The sequence below is a fragment of the Serinus canaria genome, chromosome 2, assembly GCF_022539315.1.
Source record: "Serinus canaria isolate serCan28SL12 chromosome 2, serCan2020, whole genome shotgun sequence".
Taxonomy (NCBI): Eukaryota; Metazoa; Chordata; class Aves; order Passeriformes; family Fringillidae; genus Serinus; species Serinus canaria.
The window spans coordinates 28,433,618-28,457,739 of NC_066315.1; the positions used below are offsets into that span (position 1 = coordinate 28,433,618).

At 34.5% G+C, this 24,122-nt stretch overlaps 1 protein-coding gene across 3 annotated transcripts in view; it reads right to left on the reverse strand.

Annotated features, from left to right (window-relative positions):
• Positions 1 to 381: 381 nt before the first annotated feature.
• DGKB (diacylglycerol kinase beta) overlaps positions 382 to 24,122 on the reverse strand; it is a 331,032-nt gene continuing 307,291 nt past the window's right edge. For all 3 annotated transcript variants that reach the window (XM_050971447.1, XM_030234719.2, XM_030234706.2), the window contains 3 exons: positions 14,628 to 14,748; positions 12,878 to 12,938; positions 382 to 2,826 (listed from right to left, as the gene is read on the reverse strand). In XM_050971447.1, coding sequence (XP_050827404.1) covers positions 2,719 to 2,826; positions 12,878 to 12,938; positions 14,628 to 14,748 — 290 coding nt within the window. In that variant the 3' untranslated portion in view covers positions 382 to 2,718. The remainder of the gene's footprint in view (positions 2,827 to 12,877; positions 12,939 to 14,627; positions 14,749 to 24,122) is intronic.

Here is a 24,122-nt window from a genome sequence, read left to right on the forward strand (position 1 = left end):
CTTTTTAAGTTATCTTTCATTAAATCAACCATTTTCTTTTCATTATATGTTTCAGGTACTCTAAGTTTTTTTCTTCACCACCAATACTTTCAACCTGAGAATGGTTTGAAATTATTAGAGGCCATGCTAAAAAAACCCCAAACAACTAAGATTAATAGAAAGACAGTCTCTGCTATGGAAACTGATAATTCAGTATAATGGCTGCTCTATTTTGTTACAGTGAGAATTTATAAACACCGACCAGCAGATCTGATTTACCTTTTATGTGTCTATTCAGAATTATATGTAATTCTGATGGCAAGGACTCCTCTATCCCTCTTTATATAAAAAAAGTGTGTTGTGACCAAATTGCTATCACAGACTGACACATTTAAAATTGCATACATTATTTAGTAATAGCTTATGTATAATTTTATTTGTTTTCAGAGTTACAATGTTCATGAGATAATCATAGAGAACACATTATATATTGTTGTTAAACACATTTTTGCCACAAAAAGTTGAGAGCATTGGTAGAAAATCCTATGTCAAGTTATGTGAAAATATTTATCACCTGTAACCATAATTTCATAAAACCAATATACACTTTACGTAATATTATATCAGCAAATTCCTTCTTTTTGCAAATAGCCTTTGCTCTATACTTATGCATGTTTGTAGTTCAGTGCATCAAATGCTTCTGTGTGTGTGTGTGTTTGCAATGCACAGGAAAAATACTAGTTTATTCCTATGGTAACTGTAAATGTCAACACCACTGGACCCAAGAATGGTGAATACAAGATCTTACTTTTAGCAAATAGTCACCTTCATATTTTTCTACCTAATGCTGAACAAAACATTAATTGGCATTTACCTCCTAATGTTTACAGAACATAGACAGTATATTTCAAAGACATAATCCTTACCAACTATATACTGACTTTTATTTTAATGTCTATTATATAAATTAGGACTCTGTTGATTTCTTATACTGAGGAACAAATGATAGTAACTTTATTTAAATACATGCACAGTACCGTGCACTACAGCATGATGAAGTATTATTTTTAAAATGGATGAATGAATCAATAGAAAAATAGATTTAATAAATAATTAACATTTTAAAGTCTGGATAAAAATGGTAAATCATGCATTTCAAGCAAAATTTTATTTTTTCCTTGTTTTTTTATGAAATCTCTGAGAACTTAAGACATGCAGAGCTGAGAAGCAGCTCACTCTGAACAAAGAACAATGTAAAGACTGCACAAAAAGTTTTGTTTGAGATTGTTTATATGCAAGACTGAAAAAGTTTGCCATTCTTCGACTTCCCTTCAACATTAGACAGTGCTGTGCAAACCTCAGACAAATCCCTGTACTATGATTTCTAAGCTGTTAGGAAGTCTCTCAGAGAGCTAAGAAAGTTAAAACCTGAGCAACTGCCTCACCAAAATTTACGACAAGAAATGTCTGGATTTCAGATAGCAGACTAAAAAAGGGTAAATAGACAACAGGTCATAATTTCGTTGAGAGATTAACTTAGGGGATGAGTAATTATGGAAGCATAAATTTATAAATTATTATGACACAAAAAATAGGTTTAATTTTCTAATATTTGGAGTTTGTATCTATGTCTCCATATTTAGCATATGTTACTATGTCAATCAACTCATGAAACAAAGAAAAGGGAATATTTACTTGAAATTATTTAATGTTTTTCCCTACCCAAACATTTGTCTGGACATTGACAATGCAATCAAAAGAACTGTAAATTTTCAGAAGTGAGTCTACTCCAGTGAGTTTGATTAATTATGCATTAACCCATTTCTCTGAAGCATCCTTCACTAAATCTTTGGTGGGAAATGCACTTTAATTAGGCATGAGCTTTGGTTATTTGTGTGCATATGCACTATGCTATTGGCCTGCGTGGAGAATGATTTAAAGTTTGCCATGTTACAGAGATGAATTGCTCATGAAAATAATTCTAGGGTTTCAACAAACACTGATGGCTAATTCTGCAATTGTTATTATCTTCACTCAGCATGATCTTCTTAGTCCTATAGTTTTTGCTTTAACTTTCATCAACTTTTAATCTTAACAAAAGCTTACTCTAACTTACACAAGGACAATCATGATCATTTATACTGTTAGATGTTTTCAGCAGGTACAGTTACTCATGTACATAGGAAATATCAGAATAACTTACAGGATTTTAATACTTAGTTGAATAAGAATATTCTCAGGGTAGAAAGAAATGATAAACCAAAAATACAGATTAAGAAGACCTGCAATGATTCTACTCTGAAACAGGTCAGATTGACTATTCATGTAAAGATGTTTGATAGAAGAGATATTATTGAACTTATGGCATATGGTTATTGTAGCAGAAAAAGCTGAAACAGAAAAGAGAGAAAATGAAATTATCCATGACATTCTTTTCCTGTATTCCATGGCAGAATTAGACCACAGATTAGTAAATGGTAACGCATGCAACAAAAAATATGCTGTATCACTGTATGTAAACATCTGCTTTCATCATGCAAAATGCCTACAAAACTGTGACAACATTTTTTTTCTAGTAGCATAGTTTTACATCAGCTCAGCTACAGAACAGTTAAACCAAAATCCAAGATTTTGCAAATAGAAGATATTCTAAAATTCTTGAAAGATTTCCAGCATAAATATTCCAAAGCCCAACAAAGCTAATTGTTTTTTTTTTTTTTTTAACTAAACTACATAGGCTTATTCCTTGCTGTGGTTCCTTGTTCTTTTGATGATAGAAGAGAAAAGACCAGTTTTTGGAGGCGGTCCCATCAACATGGGGGCTTGGTTCTTGTGAGTAATTTTTATCTGGGGAAGAAAGAAGAAAAACACTGTTATCTCTTGAGCTAGTTCAGTTCCAACTATCTGAGATGCCTGATTTATCTTATGTATAACTTCCAGACCTGCATCGTTTAATCGAAGCTGCAAAGAAAATACCTGGGTTTTTTTATGAATGATGTTCCATATGCAGTAGACCAATCTATGTGGAATAGTTTTTCTGCAAATAATTTAAATTATATGCAAAAAAATCAATAAACACATGCAATAAAATACATGCCAATATACAATCTTACTTTTTGAGTGTGGGATTTATTGCTTGCTGTTGAGGAAGAATTTCAAAGTTGGAAAGAACATACATGCTGACAGACCAAGCTGTTGCCTATTATTAAGATATAAGATATGTCTTTACATGCTTAATTTATACATCTAATCAAGCTGTACTCTTTTACCACAGGACAGTACTTAATTTCAAAACAGCCGTGGCGAACAAAAGTATAAAGTTAATACACAAGAATAGCTCCAAAAAGATGAACTAGCATTCTAATTTGTTAATTAATTGTTAATAGAAAAGACTCAAATGTTGAAAAGTCTATTTAAAACACATGGTAATACTGCTCTAAAGCCACCCGTTTTGATTTCTTTGATATAGAACTACGAATCACCTTAAATGAGACAACCTTAAAGTAGATTATGTCTGCAATTTTCTCTAATTCAAGTCTAAATTAGAGAAGACATTTTATGAATGTATGCTATGCTCAAAGCTAATTGAAAGCAATTATCAAAGTGGCATTTTGTCTGTGACTTTAAGATACATTGTAAGATAATAAATGATTCTCATTATGTAATAAAAAGGTCACATCTTGCCTTTGGGCTAGTGACGTTAGGAGTTTTTCAAAAGCAATCCGAGACATTTTCTTTAGTGAACTACGACTAATACAAGAACCATCACTTATTAAATATCAGTTGTCACCTGCATAGTACCCACATCAGAGATGGGTATCTCTTTCAAAAAGAAACACCACCTCATTAAAAACTGGGAAAATATATCTCTTAAAGTGCATACCTGACATTTTCAAGTTAAAATGAATATCCTTCACTTGTCATTCACTAATAGTAAATGAAACAAAAAATGTATGTCACATGGAGAGGCTCATTAAAATATAGATCAGGACATTTCTTGGGGTGGAAATTTACTTTACAATGTAAGAAGACAGAAACATAAAAAATCTCAACTAACTCTGTGTCTTGGTTTAACTCTATTAGAGCCTTTACTTTACTCTCCAAATGCTCATTTTCATGCCACCTCAGTTCATTAACTTCAAATTTCATGTGGGACCTCTTTTTGTCAACACTATTCATTAGTATCGAATATAGCATATGGGGGGTTCTTGGCAATGTAGATTACTTTCACATGGATAATAACTCTGGCTTTCAAAGACTGGCACCAATATATTTTCTCACAATAAATTCCGCTTCAGGCATCACTTTGGAAGCCAAATCTGTAGTTGGGGTAAGCTGGCATTATTCCATTGATGTCAGTACCAGCTGATGATCTGGTCCTGGAAAATTGCCTATTTTTCTAACTCCCACATGCTTCATAAGACGTATTTTGGGGATCAGGAGCAGTGATGATATCAACCTGATCCTGAGGATCACGACATGAAGTAACCTACAGCTGGTGTGAATGAATTTTTCAAGTCATAAAGGGTTTAGTTTATTGCAAGATTTGGCCATGATGTGGCAGTAGGAATGCCTTTAGGTTTCCTTTCTGAGGTAAAACATAGTAATTCCATCCTAAAGTGAATAAAAGAGCAAAACTCAAAAGATGGCTTTAGTAGGAAGGGGTGAGGTAATCCTGAGACCCCGTACAGATTGCGTGTCGGGTTGGGGCTGTTCAATGCTCCTCAGGATGAATGCAATTACAAACTGAGTAAATGTTTATCATTTGTAATGTTCTTTCTTGGCTTGAGCCATCTGTTTCAGAGACCACAACCTCTTCAGTATGTTACTTCCTATCAGCTGAGATCAGCTAACATGCCTGAACATGATTAACCACTACCATGCATGGGGATGAGTCCTATATACCTCTCTCTCCAAGACACATTTTCAACTGTTATAAATAGGCACAATTTCAATGGTGTAAAATATTTTGCATTCTGAAAACACTACAATTAAGTGTAAATTTAAAGTATTTTTTTTTTACTTAGTCATGGTAGTGTCTATTAACATTGCATTGGTTATCATTTAACAATGGTAAACATCAATTCCTCACTTTCCTACACTAAAAAAACTAAATAAATTGAACATCTTATTTTTGACTGATGAAAAAAGATCAGGATGTTTCTGAACCATTGCAGTACTTTGCCTGAAGAAGGCTAATTTTGTCTTTCTCAATGCTTTCAGGCACTGCATTTCTGCCCTGGTCTCTCACTTCTGCTTCTGTTCTCATACTGGCAGCACTGCCAGAGCTGGAGCTGTGAGTTTGGGTGACAAGTGACAGTGCTCACTTCAAGATGGGAATAAGCACTGAGGATCTCAGACAGAGAAATAGTGTTGTAGGTCAAAGTAAGACCTAACACTGAAAGTGCTCTATGGGAGGACAAAAAAAGGGCAAGAGAGAGAAAGAGAGAGAGATTTTACTTAGAAGCAACAGAGACTTTGTTAAGGTAAAAATTCCTACTTACAGCTCTATAGAGATTCTGTGTGTGTGTGTACAGGGAAGTGTCTAAAGACTGACATTTATCTTTCAGTTTCTCATCCATTCAGCAAGCATCTTCATGTCTTTTTTAGTAGAAACACAACTATAAAAGTTTTAAAAAAGACCCTTCTTTAAAATTTTTAATGTTTCCTAGATTTACCTGTGAATCACATACACACATGCACATGAGAAAAAGAGATTGCACAGACAAAAATCCAGAAAGCTAAAATTCTAACCTAATGTATTTTTAGGAACTGACAATATATACCAATAGAAATTACTATGCAATTCTGGAAAACAATTTTTGAGATCACTTACTCAATTTATTGAAAATATGTAATAACTTGAGGGTAATACAGAGAAAATGTTAAACATAAATTGAGTACCTGAATTGCTGCTGGAAGAAAAACAAAAAACCAAACAAACACACAAACACCCCAAAAAATCCCAGCCAACCAAAAAAACACCCCAAAACAACAACCCCCCCCCCCACAAATATAAACAAAAAAAACCAACAAAAAGACCAAACCCAATCCAACCCAAAACAAGAAAACACCCATAAACAAACAAGAAATTATTTTACATACTTGGCATAAATTTATATTTAAAAATAGACAAAATCAAAAAATAATAGAATTCCATTTCGGGGGTAAGTCTGTGGCCCCCTGAATTGCTAAGGTACCATGGATTTTTGTTGGAAGCCTGCTCCACAACATTCTAGGCTAAACTTAACGTGTTGGAGCCAATGACAAACCTCTTATTCACTAATTGAAGCCAAGATTTTATCCCACGAAGGTTGGTGTATATACAGTAAATATTTATCTAGCAGAAAATCTTGCATTTGCAGAAATTACCTTTACAGTATTAGAAAGTATGTCCAATGATTGTATTTGTGGCAATAAACACCAGGTCAAATTGAAAGAGCATAATTTTCAAGAGAAGAGATGATAATATCTCCTTATATATGTCAATAGAAAATTTTGTGATAAGCCCGGATTTTTGATACTAAAAATACTTTTAAATGCATAAACCAGGCCTTTATTTGTTTTAGGAGCAGGTCAGAGTTTCTAAATGCCTTGAAGCCACATAAGTATCCACTAAATGAAATGCAGTGAGCATAAAAAAATTTTGCATGGTAACAGTATCTTTTAGGTCAGTCAGTTTTACTTTCATGTTCCTTTTTCTGCAATATATACTGGTCACCTTTATGCTTCAAAGAATGCCTAAAGATTTACTATTTACTATTTCAGAAGCATGTTGCTACTAATGCTATTATTGCACTAGGTGACAACAGAAAACTGGAAACAGAGCTAATCAGCTCTGCTTATAATATTTCAATTAAGGTTAAAGAACATATTACTGTATTTTAAAGACAGAGGGAAAAAAGGGCCAGAAAAAACCCCAGCCTTATACAATTGAACATTTTAGTTCATGGTCACTTTTTTACATGTTCTCAGCAGGGTTTAGATGCTGGTTGTTTTGAGGGTAAGAGGGTTTTCTCACAGTCTAGATACCCAAATGCTGCTCCTCTTACAGGAAATGGAGGGATGCAACTCCTCTATAACCCAGGAGTGCCAAATAATTTTATCTTCCTTAGGTGATCAAGAGTGTATGGGGAATCATGTTATGAATCAGAGTGATAGAATGTAGGCACTGCTGAGCAAAATTAACCTGTGACTTGCATCCTGTGGCATTTCGGGCAAAATCTCTCAGATCTAGACTAGTTGTTTTAAAAGCGTTATGCAACACATCTTAAATAAATTTCTAAACAATATTATTGTGCAAAGCGCAATCAAATCTAATCAGTTTGGCATTAATTAAGCTCTAATATTACACTCTAGTCTCTCTCCTAAGTAGTGTGATCCGTTTCCCCTTCACACAGGTAGATTGGAAAACGTTACGGTGTCATCATAATTTTTAAACATACTGAGAAAATGACAGAGCTGCAAAATTAAAATAAATGATTAATGGCATTTTTTTCATGTTTTGTACTAATAGGTATCACTGAGGTTTTAAATTAATAGAGCTGTCAGCTCAGGGTTGTTACAGATCCAGTGCAGAACTAAAATGGAAATTATGTATTCCACAGATACCTAAAGATGACACTTTGGAATATTTTAAATTTTAATTAGTAGGTGCAATTGTTTTTCCCCCTCCTCCCTAAAACCACTGCAAATTAATTGGCAATTAGTCACAACTAATTCTTTTCTTAATAATCTGAACTGGAAAGAAAGGTGCACTACATGCTAGAGTATTTGTCTGGGGTGCAGAAAGCACACATGCAGTAAATTGCTTTGTCAATTACAAAAACTACCGTTGTGAAATTAAGAAAAAAAATATGCATCCATAAACAAAAATAATTAAAGTGCAGTGTACCTGCGACCACAAAAAATAATGCCCAGCTGCAAAATAAAATGTTAAAAACTCAATAAATCAATCTAGCCTGGGAACAGAATGCACACCGCTGCCCAGAAGGGAAAAAAAAGTGTAGCATTTTTGTATATCATCAAAAATCTTCTCTAGCAATTTCCATTTTTGGGGTAACTATGTAGCAATTGGCTAACATTCTATTGAAATCAGCTCAGTCTAGGACCCAGCTCCTGTTTGCTCTGACGTGGCAGATGCAGTAGGTCAAATTCTCTCATTATAAAGAACTGATAAGAAAATACTGGTACAGCCAGAGACATGGAAAGAAGATACTTTACAGACAGAGTCTGGAATACACCTGCAGCTGCTTCATGTGATGTGTGAGGTATTGGAGACAATGGATCTATATAAGAGCAAATCTGTAACTCTCTCAGTTTTCTCACCTAGCTCTGGCACACAGTGATTATTAACAAAAGCTTGGTTTGGTTTGGTTTGGTTTAAGTTCTTGTTTCTCTTCGTATTTAACTACAGGACAGTAGAATCCCTGTGCCCTGGCTCATCACATCTCTAGGGAATAAAGGAAAAATTGGAGAGAAATCACTCATTCAAAACTTATTTTTAAGGTGCATTCAAATTACAGTATTTTGAAATACTAATTTTGTGTAACATTATTCCATTACTTACTCTAAGTTACAGTAAACAATCAGGAAACAATTCTGAAAATACTGTGTCTCAGATACCTGTGAAACTGTGTTTCTGGCAATCCATTAGGTGAGCTCTGACTATGGGTTTTTATTTTTGTTTCTTTATTTAAGCAATATTCTTGCATCTTCTATAGACATTTCTTTCTTCTACTTTTAATCTCGTGTTTCTAGAAGCTTGACACTCTTTCAGATATCATGCCAAGCAAGTCAGGAATAGATGAAAGAACATAAATTGCAGTTATTTCTAATTAGGATGGAACATTGTTATAGATTTTTTCAAAACATTGCTAATAATTTATGTAGCTAAATTGAAAGATTACTTTTCTTAAAAAAAAACCCTGATGGCTAAAGCTAGAAGTTTATTGAATTAACCTGAGAGTCTTTGAAGTTTCATTACTATTAATGACCTGTTTGGAGATCAGGTGAAACCATAGATATCTTTCATGTTGCTATATTTGTCTGGGAGAGCTCTGATAGAATTTCCTCCTCAGCTAATCAGACAAGATGTTTAACATAATATTAACATTATCATCTTTCCTTCTCCCAAAGAGTCTTCTATAAAAAAAAAACAAGTGAAAACAATACAATTTGAAGCTCAGATGCTTCATCTTAATATACCAGAGCAGAGTGACTTTCTTAGACGCTGCATTCTGCATGTGTTCAACATACTGAATAATTCTGGATGACAAATTTTTACACCAAGCCACTCACACTTTCAAGAATGCACAGAACCCACATGAGTGTGTACCTGCTCTCCTGTGGGGATGATAGGTGCATAAGCAATGTATCATAGAAGATTTTAAAAGAAACACTCAACTATTTGTTTACTCCTAAAATTGAACACACAAAGGAAAAATCACAGATCACAGCTGCTGGAGAACCACCACCATTATCTACCACATTCCACAATATTTTCTCAGAGCTCACAGTATCATTTTGGAGGAGCATGGCCTCCATATGCATGAGAAAGGACAGTGTCAGCAACTCATGCTGTTTGTATGAAACTTTTTTCCCAGTGAGAAAGGAGAAGCCACAAAGAGAAACATCTTGGTTCCTTCAACAGGAAGTAAACTTCCAAGCCTTCATGTGCAGGCTGTATCCTATAAATAATAGGGATTTGAGGCCAAACTTGTTTTCCTGAATAGGTGTAATAGAAAAGCAGGAGAATTCTGATCAGGTTGAACTTAATTTCTTGAAAAACCATTTGGAAAATACTCTCATTTATATTAAAACATGAAGCAATGAAGAAAAGTATTTTGAGCTTAAGTACTTGCAAGCTGGGCAAGAGTTGATTCAATACATGCTGAATCTATGAACTTCTTTCTCACTTCATCTCTGTAATATTTATAGATCAGTACTTAACACTACTGAACTTAGATGACACTGAAGTTCATAAGATGCAAAAAAAAAAGTGTGTTATTTCAACTTCATAAAAGACAATTGAAGGGGGAAAGATGGCAGGTTTTGTTTTTTGCTGTTTTTTTTTTTTTTTTTTAACAATAGCTTTCTGGCTGGAACACAAAAGAATCAAAAACCTGAGGCTCAGCTGCTGTGTCTCACTGATGTGTGCAACCTAATAAGGTGCAGACCTCTCTCTCCTAAAACTAGTGAGATGGTATATCCAAACACAACTGCAGCTTTTTTCCTTCAGACAACATAGCTAGTAAACTAATAAGAGCCTTGCCTCAGCATCCTAATGAGAAAAGAGGTAGCCTGGGAATGTCTTCCCATGTCTCTGCACAATGCAGGAACGGCAGCATCTTTATATACAGGCTTCAGTTTCTTATAAGGAATAGAGGAAAAAAACTTCCTAAGAGGCAAAAGGAAAGGAAAGCCAAATTATCACAAGTGTCCTAGGGAACTAAACATAGAGAGTTCTTTATCTGGCCATGATGATTTTTTTTTAAATTTAAAAATGCATCATTATTCATTTGCTTTCATTTTGGGAGAAAATGACAGCTTTTTCTCTAAAAAAGACAAACCTCATGATTTTTATATTGGCCTCCTTATTAGTTTTCTGAAATTTGAGCTCTTGCTGGCTCAAATGACTGATTACACAGCTGACTAAGCCTAAAGAATTATTTTGATTTTCTGAGGGTTTTGTATAGACTCTGGTTTGATACACATCACAGATATCACCCTGGTATTTACATGATCAAGTATGCTTTGGCTTCCAAAGATCACTGTGAAGCACAAACTCAGATATCAAACCTTGATCTTTGGTTGAGAGAAACCTAATATCCACCTATGTCTAAGGACATAGATGGGTATTATCCTCCTATTATCTAAGAAAGAATTCCTAGCTACTTTGCAGAGAACTTAAAGAAAAAAAAACTCTGCTGTAGTTAGAATTAGTGGGGAGGAAAGAGGTTGGACCTTACACACTTTGTAAGATGTAGTAAACAGAGTGTGACACATTTTACAAAGATGCAAGGAGCTATTGCACTAAATACTGAAGATCCACAGCAGAAAAAAAACCTCACAAAAATGAATAAAATAACAAAAATTAATATTTATATATCTAAATTCATGGAAGTGCATTGGTATAGCAAATAGTTCATGTATTTTTTCCTCAAAGACTAAACAAGGACATTCAACAGCATGGTTTTCTCACACAGCACCAAGTATATTCTCAAAACAATGGTATAGCAAAAAGAATAGGTTCCTCAGAAGAGTACATGCCATTTCTATCCCCTTTAAAACTGGACAGCATTAATTGTCAATAGTAATTTACTGTTTCCTCAGGGCAGTAATTGAAATGTAAGAACTGTCTCTTTTTCCAGGTTTGTTCTCAATTGCACAGGCAGCTTCTGCCAGCATTATCAATCAGATAACAGGGATTCTGCACAGACTAAGCATCAGGACAGAAAAAAAGAAAAAAAAAAAACAAACACATGTTATTGCCAGCAACCTTCCATAAGTTCTCTTCTGTAATTTGGCAACTGAAAAATTCCATGTCTTCTTCCTGAACAAGTAACTGCTGGGTTCAGTACTGTTGCTCTGCACTGAGCCTTCGTTGTAGAAGAGGTGAAGGTAATGATCTCTCTTAACTCCAAAAGGTTTTCTGCAACAAATCTCATAAAATCCCCACTGTTCTGCTTTCCCACAGTATGTGTTTCTATGGTTCTTCTCACATTGCAGAATCTGAGCACTTCCCTAGAGAATGAGAACTCAGCATTCTTCACACTGTTCAGCTGCACACTATGGAGTATCTGGTAAACATGAACTACCACAACCCTCTTCTGCCATTCTAACCCATATATTATCAGCTGCACACCTATTAGCACCTTCCTAAACATTACCCATTTTCTTTTTTGTGTAACTTTTAATTCTACCAGAGACATAAAGCCCATGAAAGGAATTCAGTACCCTTTTTTTGAAAATTGCTCCCATTTGTAGTGGGATTTCTTCCTTATCACAGTACTATTTTGTCATATTTCAAGCTGCAAGGCTACAGCAATTCATCTACTTAAAAGTACAGGTTTTCTTTAGGGAACCAAAATTAGTAGAACTTTATATTAAAACATATTAATACGATTACACAGGACAATAAAGAACTTTGATTTTTTTAGCCTCCTCTCTGAATGCTTGGCTAGCCTCTATAATTTATTGGAGAGAGATAAAAATGGAGAGTTCCTACAGATACACCTTTTCTTGCATTGTCTCTAAAGAGTCACTCAAAGAACCTCCTCTGAGAAAGTTCCTATCCTATCCTAGGCTATCCTAACCTGTGCAGATTGATGTTTGGATGCCCTCACTTCATATGTGTGGGTACTGAAACTAGAAACTAATGAATTTCCTTCATTTACCCCTTAACAGACCTAAAAAAATAATAGTCCTATTGTATAATTGAAGCAGAACAGTTAAGACTTCAGTTTTAATTAAAACTTTCTTGATATGAATTCTCTAAAACACAATAGAAAAGCTTTCTAAATTTTAAGACTAACAGTTATTTTCTACACTTTAGCATCAAAACAAAATTTGAATTTTCCTCAGCAATAGAGAGCCTTAATCTGATACACCAACATAAATAAATGGTCATATTGGGTAAAGGGATACTGAGACTGCACTCCTGGAAGATACTTGTATCTTCCAAACTTCTGAAATAGATTTATTCTATCCCACTCTAAGCTGTGTTCGAATTCAGAATGATAAATTGAAAATGCAGGGAGTACTGAAGTATATAAAAACAGTTTGTGAAGATGTTATTTAAGAAAATTGAGTTAATACTGATGTTGTCTCCTAAACATAAGAGAAATATTTCTACCATTAAAAAAGAAGAGAAAGAAAAATAATCAGTTGCAATTACCGTGCAAGGAGTTTGCATCCAAGGTTCTCCATCTATCTGCATAGGCAGAGACTTGCTGGTCCTAAAGGTACAAATTTCATAATATAAGAAAAAGAAACTAGAAAAAATTGATAAATGTATTTATTAAAAAAGCACATATATGATGGCATATTGATATAACCCTGATTCACCCTAAACTCCTGTGAAATTTCCAATATGACTCAATATGCTTACAAATAGTCAACTTAAAAAGCTTAGTCTGATTTTCAACACACAAAGCAAAAACATGGCAAATATTAATCTAACTTGCTAGTAATACACTAGTCTTTCATGGAAGAGTCTGTAATTTGTGAAATTAAGAGTAAATGACAATAACTTCAGGAACAAACCTTACTAACAGAAAAGGCAAACGTATTTGTGCTATTTTTTTATAATTAAATTGCACCAGTATATAGCATATATATATTATTCTACTATAAAGGAAATGAGAAATAAATTTTAGGTCTATCATCACCACTTACTAGAATCACTGTGAGTCAGACAGAACTCACAGAGAATGAAGTTTGCACTATATTCAGAGTCTTTAACATGCCATGTTATAAATTTAAATTGTTAGCAAAGGGGAGCTGATTTCAACAGAAAGATACAGACAGTATTCCCTCTCTAGTTCTGGGTGTCACATGGAAAAAAAGTGTAGCAAAATGAGAACAGAAAAAAAAATTAATTCATTATTCCACCCCTGTATTTTTGTATAATAATAGTTTGCACACAAGACTATTAGAAATAGTGTGGAGTGGATAAATCTAATAATGGAAAAATAGTGACTCACGTTGGTCAATGGAAATTCTGGTTTGGATGTTTTTTGAAAACAAACTAACATTTAATGGAATTATCCCCTATCACCTATGGTCATAAATGAAGGAAGGGAAGAATGTTTAATGAGCTCTCAGTTTATAGTTCAGGAAGGGTTCCTACTTATGTTTTTATTGTTGCTCTTCTGTTTTAGGCTCATAATCGCAGAGCTTATGGGTTTAATAAATTTTGGAAAAGTCTTACTGAGGAATTCTTGACTGAAAAAGAGATGGTCAATTTCTTTTCAGTCCTTACTTAATCCAAAAGATAGAATAATTACTTTTTCCTTGTGTTCTAATTCAAGTTTACTCTATTGTGAATGTTCTTATCTTACAAATGCTAAAACACAATAAATTTAGAGTACTTCACCATCATCGGCTCACACACACCAACAGATTTAACAATAGTGGCTTGTCAGAATTCAGTAAATAACAAATAAATTAAAAACAGAGCACTTTGACTTCCACAGATCAAAAAGTGCTTTACAATTACTAATTACACACTACTATTCCCTGGTGTGGTATGCATTATAAATGGGTTAAAATGTGACAAAGTAATGCTAAATTACTTTTGGCTTGAAATTGCATGGAGTATATGTCAACAGTAAGCCCCAAGATGTTCATGCCTCGTTCCTTCTGCTCCAAATGCTTGACAATACTTCTTCATTGGACAAAATGGCACTTGAATACAACATATGAAGATTGAATGGAAACACCCTCTTTTTAGTTTTTTGACACATTTAAAGAAAGGAAGATGCATGGGCATAGAATGTGGATGGAATAGATTCATTCCATATACAAAAATGATGCTTTCACAAGAATTAATTATAATTATGACTGTTAAACTACAAAAGAAAGTCAATACATAAAACTCTTCAGTTTCACTCCAACACTGCAATGTAAATTAAAGCTGCTGATACCTGATGACAACAGAGGAGCACTGGGCAAGCCGTCTTCCAGCACTTTTCAGACCTGTGTATATCTGTCCCATCTCCATGGCTCCTTCCAGACCCACCACTTCCATAAGCTGGTCACTCAGATCTGCAAAAGTTTAAAAAAAAAATCCACATTTTGTCTTGACAGCACTTTGAAAGCAGTCATACTGACCAATGAGAACTGTCAGAAGACAAGCTGATAATAAAAGATACAGAGAACAGAACTGGCAAAATGATTACTCCTAAGGAGAATTAGAGCTTTAAGCTGGACACAACTGGGCCCTGCTGTCACACAATTCTACAATATCCTAACCAAAATTATTCTGAAATAGAATAATTATATCCATGGCTTATTTTAATACATGAAGACTAAAGAAATATTTTCATTTTATGAGAAAATAGAAGATATTCCTTCATTTTGATTACCTGACACACAAAGACTGAGATGTTTACATGGCAGAAATTTATGTTTTTATTTTTTCAACAGATATTTAAAGTCTGTAAAGAAAAAGTCAGTGCTCCAGACCCTACTGGATCCTCTTCTATACAGTACTTTCGAGACAATGTGTACAATTCTAATTCAGTCTTTACATGAATGCATTATTATGATGAGATTTTGCATTGGATCAGAGTCTTTATTAGTACACAGATGCAATGCAAAAAGGCAGCAAAAAACATTAACTACCCACCTAGCCTTCCAACTTTGTCATACTTGTTTGTCATTTTTTGTTTCACACTTCTTTTTGACTAAATAGTACTTTGGCATTAAACTTCAAAAAATATTTAAATAAAAATTAGTTTGCTTGACTTCAAGGAGTAAGGAAAAGTTCTGTGTAGAATTTCAGGTACAAACAGATACCTAAATAGTAATAAGCAGTCTGCTCTGAGAAGCAACCAAGCAAGGTAATGAAACATTATCCAGAATCAACTAGTGTGTTTTGCATGAAATGTTTTATATTCTCCTGCATAAATACATGGTGCCAAGACCAAAAGGACAAGAAAAAGAAACATTTCTTTTCTAGCTGTATAATATGTGTGTTTTATAAATTGACTGTTAACATCAATGTTTCCAAAAGGTACATTGTTCAGTGAAGCAAAGCATTGAGATAAAATGTTAGAGCCTATCATCACACTGAAAAAAACAAAGAAAAGAGACCACATTACTCTGTGTATTTTAAACCCCTTAACCCTTAATGAAGGTAAAATTTCATGCTAAAAATCGTATCTATGAGGCTATTCCAAAGTTTCAATGGTAGTCTTTTCTGTTCACTTCTTTGGGCTTTCAATGAAGGTAATTAACTGAAAGAAGTACTGTAATGAGGGAAAAAATATATTAAAAGCAAATAGGATTTATGATCTGGATTACTTTGTTTCCAGTAGAAAATCTGATACTATCCAAAGCCTTATTTTTTTCCTTATACTTTCTTAATATTTTTTGCTTTATTCATTTTCTCATCACAGTGAAATCAGTTCCATATAAATTAATGAAGAAAAAAATAAACAATATACTTGCCCATTAAGGAAAACAATAAGATGGTTAAGATGGTCAAAAGTTTAAAATGTACAATATCATTAATTCTAGCTATATATTTTAATAGCTTGCATCCGTGTAACACATGCAAGCCAAATTTTGTATGTCTGGCTTTCCATTGTATTTTTTTTCTTCTTAAAATGTTTCCCATAAGTAACATTTAAACTTAAGTGAGATTTAAACAAATACTGCTTTTCTTGGTAGCCACAGAGACTTAACTGGGAAAGAACTGCTCATTTTCAAAAATTTATAGATTATAAAGGCACACAGAACTTTTTAGATGTACTAAATCATTAAAATGTTTAGCCAAAGAAAACATCAAATTCCTATTCACTGGGCCATTAGAAAATTATTATTTTTTAAAATGGAAGAATAATTAAAAATAGATCTTTATTTCTGACAGCTCAGGCAATATGTTCAATACTCAGAATAGTGACATTTTCCGGGATATATATTTGATTCATAATTTTTCAGGAGCTGTGAGATTAGTGCCAGTAGCAGCAGGGTAGCTAAGGGCCAAATCCTGCCCTTTGATCTATACTGTACTTCTCATTAAATGTGGTATATTAAACATTGGAAGATGGACCTGAACAATACTCTCATCTACCAAAAAAGTGAAGCCATTTCAAAAACTCCACATTTGCAGTGGCACATTCCCAAAGTGGAGTTATTTTAGGCCAAATATGAATATTTTTAGAATCAAGCTTAAATTAGACATAACTTTCCTTCAGAAGCAGTACAAACCAAAGCAAATGTAACATGCAATTATTGACTGCATTAGTTCACACTCCCGCCCTTGCTGATATATTTGACCTGGTGCTTTTGCACAGTCATATCCATTTCAACAAATCCTTGAGATATATTGACTTTGATAAGAACTCAAGTGAAAAGTGGAAAAGGGAGTGTGTCTATTTTAGTCCCACTCTTCAAGGATGTTACATGGCTATAGGTACACTGGTTGAATGTAAAGAGTCAAGACATAAACAACGGGGTGATATTTCTTCTTAAAAGGTCTCCACCAAAGACTTAGAAAGAGACTAAGCAAGCTCTGTTAAAGGAGATCTGATCTTCTATTAAATTAACAGATAGGAAAGGGGAAGTAATTCTTCATTCTGGTGGAAGTTTATCACTGATTTTTCAGAAAGATCAGTGCAGGCCTCTGTACTGCTCAACATACACCCCAAAATAATCTGGAAATAGAAGTAGACAGTGAGTAATGAAGATTCAACTAAGGGAAAACAAAAACCAACAATAAAAAAAGTTTAGGAATTTTACAGTACTGAGTAATAGGGCTTTAGAAAGGTAGAAAGCTCAATATATGTAACTTAGTGTCCATGAGGAGAAATGTGTCCATATCATTGCAGATATGTAGACTGTTCTATACATATACATATATATATATATATATATATAAAACACTTGGAAATAAATATGGTGTGTGTGTCTCCATGTGTATAAGCTTATTTTGCTGGACTATAATTGATACTGTCATGCTGGAATGAACATTGTGAAGTTACTGTGGCAAGTTCTATGAAAATATCAGCTCAATGCTCAATTTATGATCATCAAATACTGCAACTGGTACATCCATAAGGTATGGAATTTGTAGTTTCAGTTCACTCAGCAATGCAGAGGAAGAAAAATAACTGGAAATGACAGATGAAAAAATGTGGTAACATATACGGAGCAACTTCTGTATGAAAATATATTTGACTAGTAGCCTTCAGGAAGTAAGGAATGGAGGAAAGATGATAAAATACTAAGTGCAACAGAGTAGGTGAAGACAGTAATGTAATTCAGTATTTCTCAAATGTAAGAACTGAGTTTTATGGTACTTCTAGACAAGCAGGAAATCCTTTTTACATAATATCTTGTTATGCCAGGAGGCCACACTAAACTGAAATTACTTAAATCAAAAATGATACATATTCAGTAGGATATCTTAACAGAAAAGAATCACTGTAAGCTTGCTCTCTTATGCTATATTTCTAATATGGGTTGGTGTTAGAGGTCAGATACTGAGCTACACAAACTTGTGGGTTGATCTAGTATCACTATTCTTGCTGATTTATGCATCTTATAAACTGTAGCGGAGAATGATGAATGTGGCCACTCACTAAACATCATTTGTCACTTAAAACAGTGTATAATGTGGATTTTCTGTGACATGTACCCCTATTGTGTTGGAGACCTCATTATGAAAGTCACTCTTTTTGATCCTCAAATTATATTCTTGTGTATCTCTTTCTCTAACAACTATAAAACAAAATGTGTTTTTCTTTTTAGGGATGCATTTCTTTCTTGTGTTTCTTCTGCATCCTACTGATTTTATTTTAAAGAGAAATAACTGGTGATTGTAGAGATAAAATTCTCCAATGCATGTTTCACCTATTATAACTAGTTTTAGAAAGTTTAGGTTTAGGAAACTAAATGTTAGATTTTCAAGAAGAATTTCACAGCTAAGAGTGAACAAAAGCAACAATCAGATACTGAGCAGTTTTTTTTCTAACCAGTTCCTTTAGTCGCCTAAAGGAGAGCTGAGGTCTCACAGGTAAGCTATCACAGAGAGCATCTCAGTCCATTAGGAAAGTGTTTTCTGACTGGTGCCTTGGGGTTCCCCAGTCCGTTTGTTCTACTTTGAGCTCTGTGAAAGAGCTGAAGGCTCTCGCTTGTTTTCTATGTGAATGAGCCATTAGAGTGTGTGGGAATGTTTTCACAGCACCATGTCTCTCCTGTCTCTTCCACAAACCAAAGTACTTCACGTGTCTCCTCATATTAGCCCTGTCAGTAAACAAAGCCAGCTCTCCCCGGGGAGCACTACTGTCAGCAGACAGTGACTAGCATGCAGAGGGGCATCTGACCCCTTGCACTCATTCCTGATGGGGAGATAAAGTCACTAGGGAGCTGACTGCCCATTTCTTCCCACAAGGCAGCAGAAGAAGAGAAGTTCAAACAGAAACTTGCACAAGTGGCAGACAAAACATTTTATGTGACTGTAAGCCCTTTACAGCCCTTCCCAAGGCCCAGAGAAACACACTTGGAGACTTTAAAGTTTCCTAATGAGTTTACGTTATCCATTATCTTGGCATTAGCTGAATGCTTCAATATTCAGAACACACAAGAGAAAAACACATTTGGAATTCATCTATGAAGATAAAGCAAGGAAAGCAAAATGGGGTAGGGGGTGGGTGGGAAGAAACATGGTGTGATTAGAAAAACTGATTTACATAGAGAAGTTTCCCTCTGTAATGGAACTGGTTTTGATATCCAATCTATCTTTGCAATATATAAATATCGCTGTCCTGGCAAGAGATTGAATGACTCTATTATAACTTGGGGTTTCTGCACTCACTCAGGCACATTTGCATAAAAACACTGTTGGTCAGTGGTAAATCTGTCTCTGGCAGCAGTTTGTCTTCGAAGAGAAGGGGCTCCATAGCTTACTAAATGTAATCAAACCCTAGTAATCATCACTCTGGTGATTTTTTTGGTTCCAGTTAAAATACTGGATAAGAATTTGAAAGCTGGTATGATGCCAGAGGATCCTTGAAAAACTCCCAAGCTCAGTGCTCTGCACCACATGAATGCTTCAGTATCTTCCTAGAACACAGCATGTATTAAATCTCCAGTTACCCATTATGCAGGAATGTGAAGTCGCTTCCATATGCAGTGATAGGGACTGTTGTAAAAAAATGCTAGAAATGTGTTTACTGTCATAATATTTTCCTGATTTCAAATGAACACCTTTTTCTAAATTCCTGGTTACAAAAAATTAGTAAATCCTGTGCATCCTGAGTTTTGTTATGTCTTCCTTTAGAGAAGCTACCTGAAGTAACATTTGCCTCAATTTGTAATTGTTTATATCAGAGTTGTATCTCAAGACCCAGATGATGTCAATGCTCTCTTTTGTTACTGATTTGCAGACATATACAAAAGACAGCTTTCCTATCCAAGAATTTATAGACAAATAAAATAGACAAAGCGTTGGGAAAAAATAATATTATTATGTCCATTTTACAAAGTGAAAATTTTGCACAGACATGTTTAGGTCCTGGAAAATATTTGTTTGCATATTCAGCTGAATGTATTGTGTGTAGACCCAGAAGAGTCATAATATTATTTCTACCACATAAAGTTAAGCATAAGAGTTTTCAGAACTGACCTGGCCAAGATCACATGTGAAGCTTGGAGCAGACACAGGAAATAAATCAGAAAATCCTGAATTTTAACATTCTCTTATTAAAAGTCTGTTCTCCCACTTAATGTTGACTTCAAAGATATATATCAAGTCCTATATCTATGGTATGTGACCCTGCTTTGAGTATTTTGTGTTGCTGAGTTTGCTTGTAAACATGAAAATCTCAGATGGATCTATACATCTATTTCATGCCAGTATTGATTCTCTAGCTTTTATTTTTGTCTTCAAATTTTGTTTTCCTAATATTAAAACAAAACAAAACAAGCTAAACCTTCCTCTTAGTGTGAAGGAAGATCTATCACTGATGCAATTCTCACCCTGGAGAGATACTCAGATATGGTGATAATAAATTAGGCAGATATTTTATGTCCATAAAAACAACAAAAATGCAAACACATTTTATACCTCTGTGGACATACACAAATGATATATATTACCTACATTTAAGCGTATGTGAGAAATTCAGTAGAATTCTGCTCCACCATCAGAATTGATGGTGCACTTAATAGCCCTAATGGGATAATGGGGTAAGATGCTAGTTTTGTCACTTAAAATTAATGCAATCAATAAAATCCTCTCTCTGCTGAATTTAGTGGCATAATTCTTACTGATTTCAGTGGAACTCGAATTTCACCCAGTATCTTATCTTGCAACAGTCTAGCACACAGGCTCTATCCTCAGATGGAATCATTTAACAGACACAGCTCAGCCTACTACTGTGTAATGGATTTTTTTCTGTGTACACAATCATCTCTCAATTCTCATTAATCACAGAATGACGAGTTCCTCCCCCCAAAAATAGAAGGATAAACAAAGAAGAATCAGTCCTTACAACTAAATATTTTAGGAAACTTTTTAATGTGCACAGAAGACCTTTGTAAAACTTTTCCTAAAGTGAACCTTTTTTTCCCAGCCTCGTAAGGGAAAGGAGAGTTCTTCATAGAAACCTTTCTGATTAATGGTAAAAGAAGGAAAAAAAAAATCCAACAACCAAAACCAACCCACCCTAGAGCATTCAAATAAAATCACTTCCACTCAGAAACTATTCCCAAATATCAGTCTTTAGATGTTCAAAATTTGAAACAAGGGATCTCATCTTCCAGTTTGGGAGATCATTATGTATAAGTATTTTATGGTAGAGGTTGGCAGACAAAATGTGTTCTTTTTTATTTGATTTATGTTTTTAATAGTTTGAGGTACAATTGCACTGAACATGCTGCCACACCAAAAAGCTCCCCATTATTTTAATCTGTATTCTTTTAAAAGTTATTTGTTCAAAAGGATTTCACTGTGTTACTCTTATACCCCCTTCATCCAAGAGAACAAAAGCTGTTCTATGAAAGGAGTCTAAACTTGGACAAACCGTAAAAAAAAAAAAAAAAAAAAAAGCAAAGTTCCTCTCTGTTTTTATCAAATTTGATTGCTGCAGCTGTTCCCAGTTTCTGTATTTTAAAAATAGCCTTATTCAGTGCCTTGTTGGCTAAAGGCCAGAGTACCATTAGAACATGCTGTACGGAAAACCTCTATTCAGTTACAGATACAGAAATATATTTAAGATCAGTGGGGGTCATCTGCAGCAAACACTTGTATGAGGGAAAATGGAATTTTAATGTGCTTGGACTGCTCACCACTTTTAACAGATATTTAAGAACTTCGAACCGGATATCTTCCTCTTTGTACTGGTACTATCGTATTACCGAGCACCAGGTACGATACAATATGAGCAAGATCATTTCAACTAACAAAAATAGATCTAATTCTCAAATTACTCCTTAGTAGTTCTGGCATTCACTTTAAATGGCTCCTAGTAATACTGGATATTTGATTAGCCTATAAAAATGCCACAGACTAGAAAAGAAAAATGCAGTAATATTTATGGAAATGTAGAAATCTGATCAATGAAAACCAGCTTTGAATTGTACATTTCTAGGAGAACCAGTACTAACACAGGATAAATGTTTCCTTTCTGCAGGGTTACAAACTGTATTAACAGCATTATCCCTATATTTATCCACCAGAGTTTTTTTGTCATCTGCCAGAAAGAAATGTTCACTCCATTTACGTGAGTATTAAAAGTACTGATTAAGGCGGTAGAGTTCTTGGTCCAGGAGTTCTGAAAACCCCAAAGATGATCTTCATTTCTCTTTTTCTTCTTGAGAACCAATTCCATTTTCTTCGTCTACTGTGTTTGTATTCCATGGTGTTTGGAGATCACACTATGCAGAGTGGACATCATTTTAGCAATAGCATTATTTACTTATTAACCAAGAACCTAACTCAGGAAAGTATTCTGACCATCAATAAGATGTCTCATAGATTACTTCTCATAATTTACGATGGGGTAAAATGCCTGCCTTAAAATGTTTAAAGTTATGCATTTCTACTGCACCTGGGGAAGAGCCTTCACCACGGTAAAGACATCCAAGGTGGTTGTTAGGATAGGTACTAAAAGGAAAGAAATCAGTGAAGGCATTAATATAGTCTATTGAGCTTGCTGAGACTCCAAATTTTTAGTGGTGGGTTTGCCTTCTAACTGCCTTTGCTCTCACTTTCAATACCTGGGTTATTTTAACTGAATAAATACCACAATCATACTTTGGATTGCAGTTTCAACTACATTGTTCAGACCCTCTCTTCGTACAGAAGGAGCATCAGACCATTAAGTCGAATCCAGTGAACCCTGGGGCAGGCATTTTTAACACTTTTGTCAATCAGACAATCTTCCTAAACTTCCTGCAGCCCACAAAGTTAAAGAAGCTTTGATTTAGTTTCCCATCAAACTAAAAGTATTTGGTGCTGTCTGAGGTGGCCTAGGATCTCTCGGACAAGCCTGACAAAGGAGCAACAGAAGAAGCTGATGAAAGGATGGTATCTTGAGAGGAACTCTAATGGTGTGAAGAAGTTATATATGAAGAATTGAAGAAAGGCTTCGTTTTCTCCTGACAGGGATTCAGAGAAAGAGTTTAAGAGGTCTGGTTTTCTGGAGAAGCATATTTTTCTCTCTTGTCACCAAGAGGAATTTTGGGAGACAAGTTAGCACAGTTGGACAACCTAGGAGTTCTGCTAAATCTACCACTCAAAATTGCAGTGTGTTGGCTTCTTTGTAGAGGTTAAGGCCTGAAGAAGTGATGCACCCTCTACTTACTCATTGTTTGATGGGCAACAAGTTTGCTTGATAGCTCCAGGACTAAGCTCCAATTATGTGAGCAGATTTTCCCAGGGCTTTTCCTTGCATTTGTTCTATTCTCATTAGCTGTCATTGCAGGACCTGGTCTCTGCTATCTAACCTAGCTACATACAGAGAATTGCTGTTATTTTTCTTCCTATCTGAACTACACACATTGCTAAATATTCAGGTTTTTTTATACTGTTATTGGTTTACAAAAAGGCATATCTGGGATACACTGAAACCTTAGCTATTCCAGAAATCAAATGGGAAAGTTACATCTAATAGTGATGCAAGAAAATGTCTGTGATGTGCTTTATATGAAATGACAATTCAAAGGACCACAAAGAAAGCAAATATAAATTTCTTACTATACCTTTCAATATTTTAAATATTAATGACTGACATATAGCTATTTTTCAATATCTTCTCACAACAGTTATTTACAACACACATAGGAAGAAAAGGTGTTTCTATAACCATGATCAAGTACAGAACAGTTCCAAATTTTTTCTCAAGGACAAAAAGACCAAAGTCAGCCACAAGTATCACAGTAGCAAGACCCAAGTTATTTTTAGTGATCTA